The sequence below is a fragment of the Phocoena phocoena genome, chromosome 16, assembly GCF_963924675.1.
Source record: "Phocoena phocoena chromosome 16, mPhoPho1.1, whole genome shotgun sequence".
NCBI lineage: Eukaryota > Metazoa > Chordata > Mammalia > Artiodactyla > Phocoenidae > Phocoena > Phocoena phocoena.
The window spans coordinates 5,761,585-5,773,598 of record NC_089234.1 but is presented as its reverse complement, the minus strand read 5'-3'; the positions used below and the strand labels follow the sequence as shown (position 1 = coordinate 5,773,598).

Genomic DNA, 12,014 nt, shown 5'->3' with positions numbered 1-12,014 from the left:
TAGGCTTAAGAATGCTGGGGAGAAAAGTGACAATTGCAGAATATTAACGGTTATAATTCATTCTCAGTTTTCAAAGTTAGTATTTGTGGCTACAGAATAGGACTTTATATATATTGATATATATATAAAATCTGGTGTACTTTCGCCACCTTTTCTCAAGAATGTGTGTGCTTGAAGAGCAAGTTTAAATTACCCATATAAAGGAAGTGTAACAATGGCTCAAATCACACTTCACCATAAAAGAGCAACATCTAGAACATGTCTGAAAGGCCAGCTGTTGATGTGAGATTCACTGCTCCAATTACATGGTTTCCCAGCATTATCTAGAGCAGGGGTCCCCAACCCCCAGGCCACGGACTGATACCGGTCCGTGGCCTGTTAGGAACCAGGCTGCACAGCAGGAGGTGAGTGGCGGGTGAGCGAGCAAAGCCTCATCTGTAATTACAGCGGCTCCCCATCACTCGCATTATGGCCTGAGCTCCGCCTCCTATCAGATCAGCGGCGGCATTAGAGTCTCATAGGAGCGCGAACCCTGCTGTGAACGGCGCATGCGAGGGATCTAGGTTGCGCGCTTCTTATGAGAATCTAACGCCTGGTGATCTGAGGTGGAGCTGAGGCAGTGACGCTAGCGCTGGGGAGCGGCTGCAGGTACAGATTATCATTAGCTGAGAGGTCTGACTGCACAGAGACCATAATAAATCAACTGTTTGCAGACTCATATCAAAACCCTACACAGCAAGATCCTTTTTGACCCACCTCCCAGAGAAATGGAAATAAAAACAAAAATAAACAAATGGGACCTAATGAAACTTCAAAGCTTTTGCACAGCAAAGGAAACCATAAACAAGACCAAAAGACAACCCTCAGAATGGGAGAAAATATTTGCAGATGAAGCAACTGACTAAGGATTAATCTCCAAAATTTACAAGCAGCTCATGCCGCTCAATAACAAAAAAACAAACAACCCAATCCAAAAATGGGCAGAAGACCTAAACAGACATTTCTCCACAGAAGATATACAGATTGCCAACAAACACATGAAAGAATGCTCAACATCATTAATCATTAGAGAAATGCAAATCCAAACTACAAGGAGATACCATCTCACACCAGTCAGAATGGCCATGATCAAAAAATCTAGAAACAATAAATGCTGGAAAGGGTGTGGAGAAAAGGGAACACTCGTGCACTGCTGGTGGGAATGTGAATTGGTACAGCCACTATGGAGAACAGTATGGAGGTTCCTTAAAAAACTACAAATAGAACTACCATATGACCCAGCCATCCCACTACCGGGCATATACCCTGAGAAAACCATAATTCAAAAAGAGTCATGTACCAAAATGTTCATTGTAGCTCTATTTACAATAGCCAGGAGATGAAAACAGCCTAAGTGCCCATCACTGGATGAATGGATAAAGAAGATGTGGCATATATATACAATGGAATATTACTCAGCCATAAAAAGAAACGAAATTGAGCTACTTGTAATGAGGTGGATGGACCTAGAGTCTGTCATACAGAGTGAAGTAAGTCAGAAAGAGAAAGACAAATATCGTATGCTAACACATATATATATGGAATTTAAGAAAAAAAATGTCATGAAGAACCTAGGGGTAAGGCAGGACTAAAGACACAGACCTACTAGAGAATGGACTTGAGGATACGGGGAAGGGGAAGGGTAAGCTGTGACAAAGCGAGAGAGTGGCATGGACATATATACACTACCAAACGTAAAATAGATAGCTCGTGGGAAGCAGCCGCATAGCACAGGGAGATCAGCTCTGTGCTCTGTGACCACCTAGAGCGGTGGGATAGGGAGGGTGGGAGGGAGGGAGACGCAAGAGGGGAGAGATATGGGAACATATGTATATGTATAACTGATTCATTTTGTTATAAAGCAGAAACTAGCACACCACTGTAAAGCAATTATACTCCAATAAAGATGTAAAAAGAAAAACAAACCCATCAGTGACAAGTGACAATTGTTAAGTGACAATTAAGCTGCATCTTATGTAGTAGACGGGACATAAGCAACACACTTCGGGTGTCACTGTCTCCCATCACCCCCAGATGGGACCACCTAGTTGCAGGAAAACAGGCTCAGGGCTCCCACTGATTCTGCGTTATCGTGGATTGTATAATTATTTCTTTATATATGACAAGGTAATAATAATAGAAATAAGTGTACAATAAATGTAATGCGCTTGAATCATCCCGAAACCATCCCCCCGCCCCCCAGTCTGTGGAAAAATTGCCTTCCACGAAACCAGTCCCTGGTGCCAGAAAGGTTGGGGACCGCTGATTTAGAGAACCACAAAATACCGTGATTTATAGATGATGAATAAACTTTCATTCTGGTTGCCAAGTAGATTTATACCCTTAGTGTCACTGCAAGGTTTATTACTGAAGTGCACTGTGGGATAAAAGGGAAATCATTTGGAAAATAAAATCCAGGCAATTGGGAGAGTTCCCATAAAGACATTTTCCCTTACCATTCTACAATTCTGTGTTTAATTATTTTAATTAGAATAAAATAGGTCTACTTCTAATCAACAGACATAAAGTGATCTTTTTTTCCCTCGTTTCTTAGAAAAAGACACAGCACGAAACCTTTATCATTGGTCCGAGAAGGACACCAGTAACAGTGTACGTGCAAATATCTTTGAATTAGGCAAACAGTCTTTTAGCTAAATCATGCTTCTTGTTTTCTTTGCAGACTGATGAAGTAACAATCGACTTTTATCTGATAAGCGCATTTAAAATTCCTTTGTGAGTAATATTGGGAGAACTAGGCCCAAATATTTATTCAGAAGATTGATGGAAAAACATTCATGAGATCAGATCAGCACTAACAGGGGCGGTGTGGCCAGTGCTAGCTGCGTGATGAACAGTACATTTTTATTACTGCAATGACTTCCCCAGCCATCTCATATCTGCTGGGTCACTTTTCTAGCTACATGCTCAGAGAAGGCAAATTAATTTTAATACCTGCTCCAGCCAAAAATCATCAGCGAAAGCAGATCAGCCGGAGAAGGAATTCTGCAGTGCCTTCAGAAGAATTCCGCTCCTCTGCTGGTCTGAGATTTAAATGGCTGTGCTTGGCTCACCTTGGGAAGTACGGATAATGCAATTCAGATTAAGATAGTCTGCTTTGCTACACGCGGCAGAGCTTCCCAGAGTGACCTGGTGTGGTGTGTGCCCACTGGCACTTAGAATCCAGGGAGATTTTTCTGGCCCTCTCACATGGCTATAATCCAAAGTGAAAAGGTAAGAAGGTAGACCATGTAGAGAGATACAAGAGACAGGAGTGCTCCAGTGGAAGAGGTAGGGAGGTGGAGTCTGGATGGGAGTAGTCAGGGAGGGCTTCCTGGAAGAAGGGTTTTCCTGAAGCCATCTTCCTGATGGGTTTCCTACACACTCACAGGTTAAGACAACAATCTGGAAGAGCCAGGAGGACCACGCGAAACTTAGAGGGGACATAAACTGAGACAGAGGCAAGCCAACCCGAGCTGTGTCTGAGCACTGCCCAGCTTTCCTAGTGGCTGCAGCATTGAGTACAGAGCAGCAAGCAGCAGTGATTCCCAGTGAGTGAAGTGCTCAACTGAGATGTGAAAGTCAGCACGCAGCCCAGGTCATGCATTACAGGAGTCACGGGAAAGAGCCTTGGGGGTAAGATATTAAGACAGAAGCTAGACTTGAGATGGACTAGGGGGGTTAGGCAGCATGTTGCAGGCCACAGAGGAAGAGGGACAGACAGGGCTTCTATCAGGTGGTTTGGGGGCACTGATGGTGAATGTTCCCGGAGATAAAGAAGGACAGCCAATGAGACCAACTGGGACAGGTAGGCAGGTGGGCAAGTTAGGCTGGGAGGGGTCTGGGCTGCAGGGTGAGCATGGAATCCAGGGAGGCTCAAAAGCTGAAGGTGGTGTGGGCCGGCTGGGGGAGTCGCAGTGAGGGCAGGATAATGCCACGGACTGGTCACCAGGAGATACTGACTGAGCCCCTACGTACGGGTGCTGTATCACCTACTAAGTGCAGGTGCTAAACTGCCTATTACCTGGGGGTGCTGTACCTGATGCTTCCCACGTGCTTTCGGCCCATCCTCCCTCAAATGCATGCTGCCGGGCAGAAGCAATGACTGACTCTGGAACTCTCTAATTCCAGGTTACGGTCAGCCTTTCAACATGACCAATCCCTCCCCCCGGGACCCCAGGAGCTGTGCAGAGACTATGGGGAAGCCCCACCTATGCCCCAGGTAACTCAGGGCATATGGGCAGGTGGAGCCCTGACTGGGGAAGGAGAGAGAGGCCCAGGGGTTAGAGAGTCAGTACCTCAGACGCTGAGAACAAAGGCCGGCCTCCTGCCCTTCCCCCAGCCTCCTTGAGGCTCATCTTCTCTCCATGACTCGGCAGTCACCAGTCCCACCGATTCCATCACCTAGGAACCTCTGCATCTGTTGCCCTTCGGCACTCCACTGCCTTGCCCTAAGTCTGCCTTCCTCACGTCTTGCCTGGAGCTACATAGCCTCAGCTTTGACGGCAGAACAAGGAGAAACCCAGAAGCAGCACATACAATGCCTGGTAGCCCCTTGGACTCCCCTTCGGCGCTTCCGTCTCCCCCTCTGCTCCCCACCCCCATTTTACGGTCCAGCCATAGCTGTTCTGAGCACCCAGCGACCTCTCCCTACAGTGCTTCCACCCCCTCCCCCAGCACATCCCGCCCTCCCCACCCTGCCCCCCGACGCACCCTCACAGTCTCTCCTCATCCTAATGCAGTACGAGGTCTCCTCCGTCAGGACCATATCCCAAGGTGGGAGCGAGTCCACCACCCGTGGTTTGCCATGGCAACCCCCTTTCATGGCACTTAGCAAATTCCAAGGTCACTGCCTCTTTACCTGTGTGTTTTCCCCAAGAGGTGGGGAGGTCCCTGAGACGAGGCGCACAGTGGGTTCTCAAGAAGGGTTTGCTAAGAGATGGGTGAAGATGTTCCTTGTGTCACTGCTGGAGCCAAGCCCAGGTGGCCCAGGTGGCTCCTGGACAAGGAAAGAGGCCAGGCATTTGTTGGCTTTGGGAAGTCAAGCTACAGAAGATGAGTTATTAAGACAGGCTGGGGTTGCAGGCAGGACCTTTATAACGCTGCTTCCCAGACGCACTCTGGTCCCAGCTGGTCCTGAAAATCCCCCATCTCCACACAGGGAGCCAACTGAAAACTCACACACGTGAGCATGCACACGCGTGTCCGCACACGTGTGTCACTGTCCCTGTGCCTTAGAGGCTGCTCAGGATTCATTAGCCAACAGGAAGCCGAGCTGGCCCTCTGGCCCTCGCTGTAATTGTCCTGGATATCAGGTGCGCGCTTTCCCGGCAGCCCCTCCGCAAGTGGGTGTTTGTCAGCTGCTGGAGGTCCCACCCGAACCTCTCAGGTCTGTGCCAGGCGGGCCCTGATCAGAGGCAGCTATCTCAGCTCGGAAAGCAATCCGAGTCTTCCCTCTAACAGATGTCTTGACACTGTAGCCGGAGCTCGTTCACGAATATGATTTATTAACTAATTTAGCGTGTAAGAAAAACATCTGCATCTTGCTTTTATCATCTTGCCAGCAGACAGGCTGAAGACAAGATGTGTACTGCAGACTCGATTAATGGAGCCTTAAGCACTCCCTGCGCTTGTCCAGAGCTCACACAAGGCTCTCGTTTCAGAAGTTGTCTGATTGAGCCGACCTAACACAAACAAACACGAGAGTAAACCTCTCATCAACCATAAATACCGCGGGGATCGGAAGAGCGGCCATAAAATCGTGCGCTGAAGCCTGCCCAGAGCATTCTAGTCATCAGAACCGTCTCGGAATTCGGGTAATAGAAAGGTGCCTCGGTTATTTAAGACTATCGACTGGGTCTGATCACCTTTTATTATATACACGATTTTAAGATTTTCATTCAAAGGAATGTGAACATGTAAGGATAGTATCTGTTTGCGGCAAAACATCACCACGGGATGATGGAGTGGATAGAACTGTCTCCCCAAAAAGATATGTTCAAGCCCCCTCCCTTGTAACTGTGACTTGATTTGGAAATAGGGTCTTTGCAGATGCATGCAAGTTAAAATGAGGTCATACTGGATGAGGGTGGACCCTACTCCAATGACTGATGCCCTTAAGAGAGGAAATTTGGACCCAAAGACACACAGACACAAGGGAGACAAAGGCGGGGATTAGAATGACGCATCTATGAGCCGACCAATGCCAAGGAATGCTAGAAGCTGCCAGAAGCTACCGGAGCGAGCAGAGGGGCATAGGATGGATTCTCCCTCTGAGCTTCAGGAAGGAATCGATCCTGTGGACACCTGGATTTTGGATTTCTGGCCTCCAGACTACGAGAGAATCAAGTTCTGTTACTTTAGCCACCCACCCAGTCTAGGGTCATTTCTTACAGCAGCCCTAGGAAATGGATACAGATGACCAAGGCAGCTTCCCTCTGATATTTGAGATGATGATATCCCAGGACACTGAGGCCCACGGTATGGCATGGCCGGAAGGCAGCTGGCCCAGGGGACGAGCAGGAATGTCCCCACGCATAACAAGTTCCCAAATGTCCATGCGTCTCCATTTTCTTCGACACAAAGTGACAGGAACTGACCGAAAAGGAAGACTCTTAGACACCATTTTTTGTGTATACGTATGTTGAGCTCTAATGTGACACTGTTTTATATTTGTTGACAGCACATTTGTTTATCTAACCATTTTCATCAAGCAGGATCTTCAAAAACGTGGAGGCCAAGTGGCCCACACACCATGGGCACCCTGGCAGCCCTCCCCAGAACAAGCCTGGACACTGAAGGCCCTGGGGGGACCCCCGGTTGTAACTGACACTTGGTGCCTCCTGGCAACCTGAGAAATCTGTACCCGAACCCAGATTGCTCTCTGTTGAGCCAGAAACTAAGGAGCCGCCAGAGAACACACCCAAATAGTCTATATCTGCCAATCGGCTTCCAAAGCCGAGGAGAGACACATTTTCAAGCAGGGAAAGTCTTTGCACGCGTATTTTGTTGATTTCCTTTTCTTAGCATCCTGGGAAGTGTTACTGGGGCTGAGAAGCAGGTGTACTACTAAATCCTTCACCATGAGAAGGATGCATTCAAGTTTGCCCTTTCTGGTGTCTTGGACGACTCCCCCAGCAGAACTGCGGGGGGCGGAGGGGGACCTAGCCTGCCCGTGGTTAACAGGAATCCTATTCCAACCCCTCTGTCCTCTGTCCCCCCCCCAACCCCCTTGTAAGATCTTGGTAATATTTGCTAAGCTGCATTTTATTGAATATGGTTATTTCCCCAGAGGACTTTTATTCAGAATTAGACCCATGATTTCACCTCCTGGGGGCCGGAACATTTTCCTAGGAAGAAAGATCTTGTTCGTCTATCCAAAGAAATAAAACGGAGGTTTCCCCAGGCCTCCAGATTTTAAGATTTGAGTTGGCAGGCCATCAGAATGTGCTCCCATGTCCCCACCTGTGCCCTTGTCTCTTCTTATTCTCGCTGGTTTAATAGTCTGTTTATAAGCTCCACGAAGAAAGGACGGAGGCCAGCCTTGCTCACTGCACTCTCCCCAGCTCCCAGCACGGAGCCTGGCCCAGAGAAGGGGCCTGGTAACGACTTCTCCAGTGAGTCAATGAGCACCGCCCTTGCAGGGTCAGTGCGACACCGGCCTCCTGGCGCTTGGAAAGCTGGCCATCCCTTCTCTGAGCCCCCAGCAGGAAAGGGGTTTCATGATGAATGTTGATATAGACAAACTGGAGTCAACCTCTCACCCCGAGACCCGTTCTGCAATCTATCAAGGGCAAAGGGCACCTCTTGCAAATACCTATTAAGGAACCGAGAATCTGAGCCGGCTACGCTGGGCTGCTGCTCTCCCAGCTAAAATGGTAAATCTGTGTCCCAGGTTATCTCTGCTGAGTCCACTGCCCGTACACGACCTCTCAGGATGGGCTGGCTTCCGGGGCAGGCTGTATGACCCTGAGGTTTGGGTACTTGGGCGAACATGAGTCCTGCATAGGGCAGGGGCACCATTTGGACCACCGGCCTGGGTGAAGGTCGCAGCCCCAGGATCCGGCAGTCTCGCCAGCCCTCCCGAGCCACCTGTAGCTTACCGCTAAGAGGGTGGGGAACGGTGAACTGCTTCTTATTGGCGCGGACAGGAAGGAGACTCTGCTTCTGGCCCAGGCTCTCCTTCTGCTGGGCTTTTCTCTGCTGTACCATGTGTTCTAGCTTCTTCAGACGTTCTTGCGAGCGAGAAATGAACTGAGGTTTGCGGACTTCCAGGGCCTCCTAAGAGGAGCCAGGAAAGTATTTTCTTTTTAAGAGAAATGACGCAGAAAGGCAACACACCTGTCTGATTGGGTCGAGAGGCTGATGCATGAGCACATCCCAATTTTCTCCCAACACCTCATGGAAAGATGGCAACAGACACGTTGGTAACATAGGTCTCAGTCAGCACCAGGGGCCCCGCTGCAGCACGACTGACAGTCACCAGCAGCAAATTGCGAGTGCAAAGGCACACCTCCGCCCGTTCCTTCTCCTCCCTGTCAATTAATCCATTTCCAAAATCTGAATGCCCTAAATTCCATATTCCAAAGCGACACAGGTGGGAGAGGAATGGAGGCGTTCCGAGTCAGCTGCTTCTGCAGGGAGCTGGATGCCTTAAGAAGCACAGAACCAGATCCCCCTCCCAGCGTGAAGCACGTGTCTGTCCAGGAGAAACAGTAATCATAGCTAACGGAAACAGCTTCTCCTCCCAGGAAGAGAGAGCCGGCAGGAGAGCTCTGCCTTTGCAGAATGGTTCTGCAAGCTCCATAGGGGAGGTCAGAATTCCCGTATTTCCTCTTCGGCCTCACCTCTCACTGCATCCGCCACGCCGTGCATGGACGAAGCCCCTAACACAGATTTACTGAAAAGGAATAACCACCACTGACACACTCTGCTCTGTGCTAGACACTAAGCTCAATGCTTTATGTGTATTTGTTGTCTGAGAATCCCCGCAGTGATTCTGGAAGGCAGATACATTTATCCCCATTTGACAGAGGCAAAAACTGAGGCTCGTCGTAATTTGGTAGATTGCCTGGCGACCCTCTGCTGTGGGTGTCCCATGCTTTTCCCACCCTGCCTTTCACTGTCTTAACCTGATATTCCTTACAGACCGCTGTTCAAGTTGATCCCCTACCTGGAGTACCACCCCCAGCTACACCCATCGGCTCAAGTCTCAGTTCTCCCAGTAAACTTCCAGGTCTCCCTGTTCAGCCTGAGCTTACTGGTACTTCATGGACCACCCCGCGCAAGGGATTCACGCACATGTATTGTCACGCTAGGCTGTGAGCTCCCGGATGGCAGGTGCCCTATCTCCTCCACATCGCAGCCCTTACAGCCACTGCCCCAGCTCTGCAAATAGCAGGCGCCCAGCATAGGCCCTCTGGAGGTGCTGCCATAGCGTAAACGTCCTCTGCCTCATTCCTCTCCCAGCCCTCGGGGAGCTTAGGGTTTCCAGTGAGAGGGCGATGTGGGCTCCATCCGTGTCGTGCTCGCGCCCCTAGCTGCTGTGCCAGGAAAGGAGTCTCTTGGCCAGTTGGCCTCCAAGGTGCCAGCCCCAGGTCCCAGGCACGAGTCACTGGGGCCTGGAGAGATGGCCCCTGGGGATGGCCTGTGGGCCCAGGCATGGCCGCTGCCCCGGCTGCCCGCCCTGAGGATGGAGGCTCAAGCTGCCTTGGGAGCACATGAGTCTCTCACGGTGGGACCACCTGGGGGACAGGGGTGCAGGGCCGGCAGGTGGAGCTGCACACCAGCAGGGCTGCTGACAACGCATCGTGTGTCTCCCAGAAGGCGTAGTTGGCTTTCTCCGGATTGTTTGTCCTTCTAATCTTTATGCCTATGTATTTTTTGAACTTTAAAAAATGTGTACATATTACTTCTACAATTGGGGAAAGACACAAATGAGAGGTTCCATATCATTGAACTCAAGGCCATGACTTTGGGACTTCCTTAATCTTTCAAAGGCTTATGTTCTTATCTGAAGATAGGGCTGTAGGGACTCCTGCCTCATGGGGGTGCCATGAGGATGCAAGGCCCTGACGCCCATGAAGTGACCCTGTCCGTGTCTGGGTACCAGAAAGTTCTCAACAAATGCTGTCATTGCTCCAATCACAGTCACTACTGATGTTATGCGATTCCCATCCTAGCCCGCGGGAGCAGACATCATCATCTCCTTACTCACATGATGGAACAGAGGCCCAGAACAGAGGTTAGGGGACCTGCCCAGAGTCACACAGCCACCAGGAAGCTGAGTCAGGTCACCAGCCTCAGAAGCAGAAGTGAGGTCATGTGCCCACAGGCTCCCCGGGAAAAGTCTCCCCTTGGTGGGAATCACACCGGGATGCACGGAAGGCCTTACCTGCAAGGTCAAGGAGCCTGCGGGCATTTGCTGGCTCTTGGAACAATCTTCTGGCAGGTCGTGGGTCTCTGGTCCCTGGGGGTTTTCTGGCTCAGTGGGCACTGGCTCGGGCTCGGGCGTGGTGGGCTGCTCCCTCTTCTTGCATTCCTTTATTTTAACAACCAAGTCACAGCACGTGTAATCTCCTGGGAGAGAAGATTAGAATTCCATTTAGAGAGCACCCAGTGATTTTCTCCTGGTTCCTCAAGGCCATGAGACACAGAAGACAATTTTGAAAATAGAAACACCAGTGGGTTATTAATGGGCCTCGTTAAGCCCACGAGATCACGCCTCATCACAGACGCCCAGCTGCCCTGGTCACGGGGAGGCATGTTTGTAGGCAGCCAGACCTTGAGACTGGCTAGTGATGCCGTGGAGGTATTCCCTTGGCTTCTGACGTTCAAAATGCCTTTGCTCCCGCTGCAAAGAAACTTTTTCTATTCTGCGCTTCCTATTACGTGTGTCCTGTACAACTATTTCAGTTGGGTTGTTTGGGGACCGTGTATTAATTCACCTTATCTTTGCTACACTAATGATGTAAGACAGAGGAACGGTGTTCAATTATCTATCCCTCCCCTTAATCTACCAGAGACTAGCCCTGGCTTTACATTCATAATTGGAACTCTCTCTGTCTCAGTGCGGGACTGGGCTCCATCCTGAAGCCATCTTGACATTCCTTGGTGGAAGAGATCAGAGGATGAGTTGATGCTACAGCATTTCGGGCAGGGTTGCCTTTGGGGTGGTGAAAGTGGGCGATTCATACGTATTCACTCAGCCCTTACTGAACAACTGCTCCACTTGGAACACAGTGTCTGTCCCAGCCCACTCTTCCCATCTGGGCTCCCTGACTCCCCTCACCACACGAGCCCTAACCACAGCCTTACCAACCCTCTCCGGTTCTGAGACTCACTGGTGGTGCCCTCACTCCTCGTACACACGCCTTCCCATCTCCACGAAGCCCCTTTGGTGCCCACCCAGTGACCTCCTACCTCTAAGGCTGAGTTTTTCAGGAAAACGCCCCCTCCTGCCTCCTCTGTGTACCTGCCGTGGAGCACGCTTCACACAGCAGCATCAGTGGGCCCATCACAGGATGCTTCAACCCCACAGGCCTGTGACTCCCTTGAGGGCCGGACCGCGTCATACTCAGCATGCCTCTCTCCACACTGCCAGCTCAGGTGCCCAGAAGCAGCTAGTTCTGTTGGGCGTGGAGAGGTGGCCACGGGACGCACCTCCATGGTCCCATGAATCTCTTAACTGACCCCCCATTATAACCTCCGCCATTCACACCCAGATCCTCTGTGGTCTGGACCAGCTGTCCTGTCTCCACCCCAAATCCATCCATGTTCCCTACTACCTACAAGCGCTACAAGGAGAGCAGACTTCTCATGGCTCGTTCATGGTGGGTGTTGCCCTCCAGCTACCAATTTTGATGCTCTACCAACAACAGGCTGCTTAGAGGTTTGCAAATCCTTCTCCTTGTTCTTCTAAGCATTTGCTCCAGTTCTTTTCTGGAGATTTCCCTGTTGCTCCCCCATCCCTGCTTCAG

The 12,014-nt window shown here is 50.3% G+C and overlaps 1 protein-coding gene across 3 annotated transcripts in view; it reads right to left on the bottom strand.

Annotated features, from left to right (window-relative positions):
- The window catches only part of C16H10orf90 (chromosome 16 C10orf90 homolog), a 231,691-nt gene that overhangs the window by 18,661 nt on the left and 201,016 nt on the right, over positions 1-12,014 (bottom strand). For all 3 annotated transcript variants that reach the window (XM_065894516.1, XM_065894518.1, XM_065894517.1), the window contains 2 exons: positions 10,430-10,614; positions 8,139-8,316 (listed from right to left, as the gene is read on the bottom strand). In XM_065894516.1, coding sequence (XP_065750588.1) covers positions 8,139-8,316; positions 10,430-10,614 — 363 coding nt within the window. The remainder of the gene's footprint in view (positions 1-8,138; positions 8,317-10,429; positions 10,615-12,014) is intronic.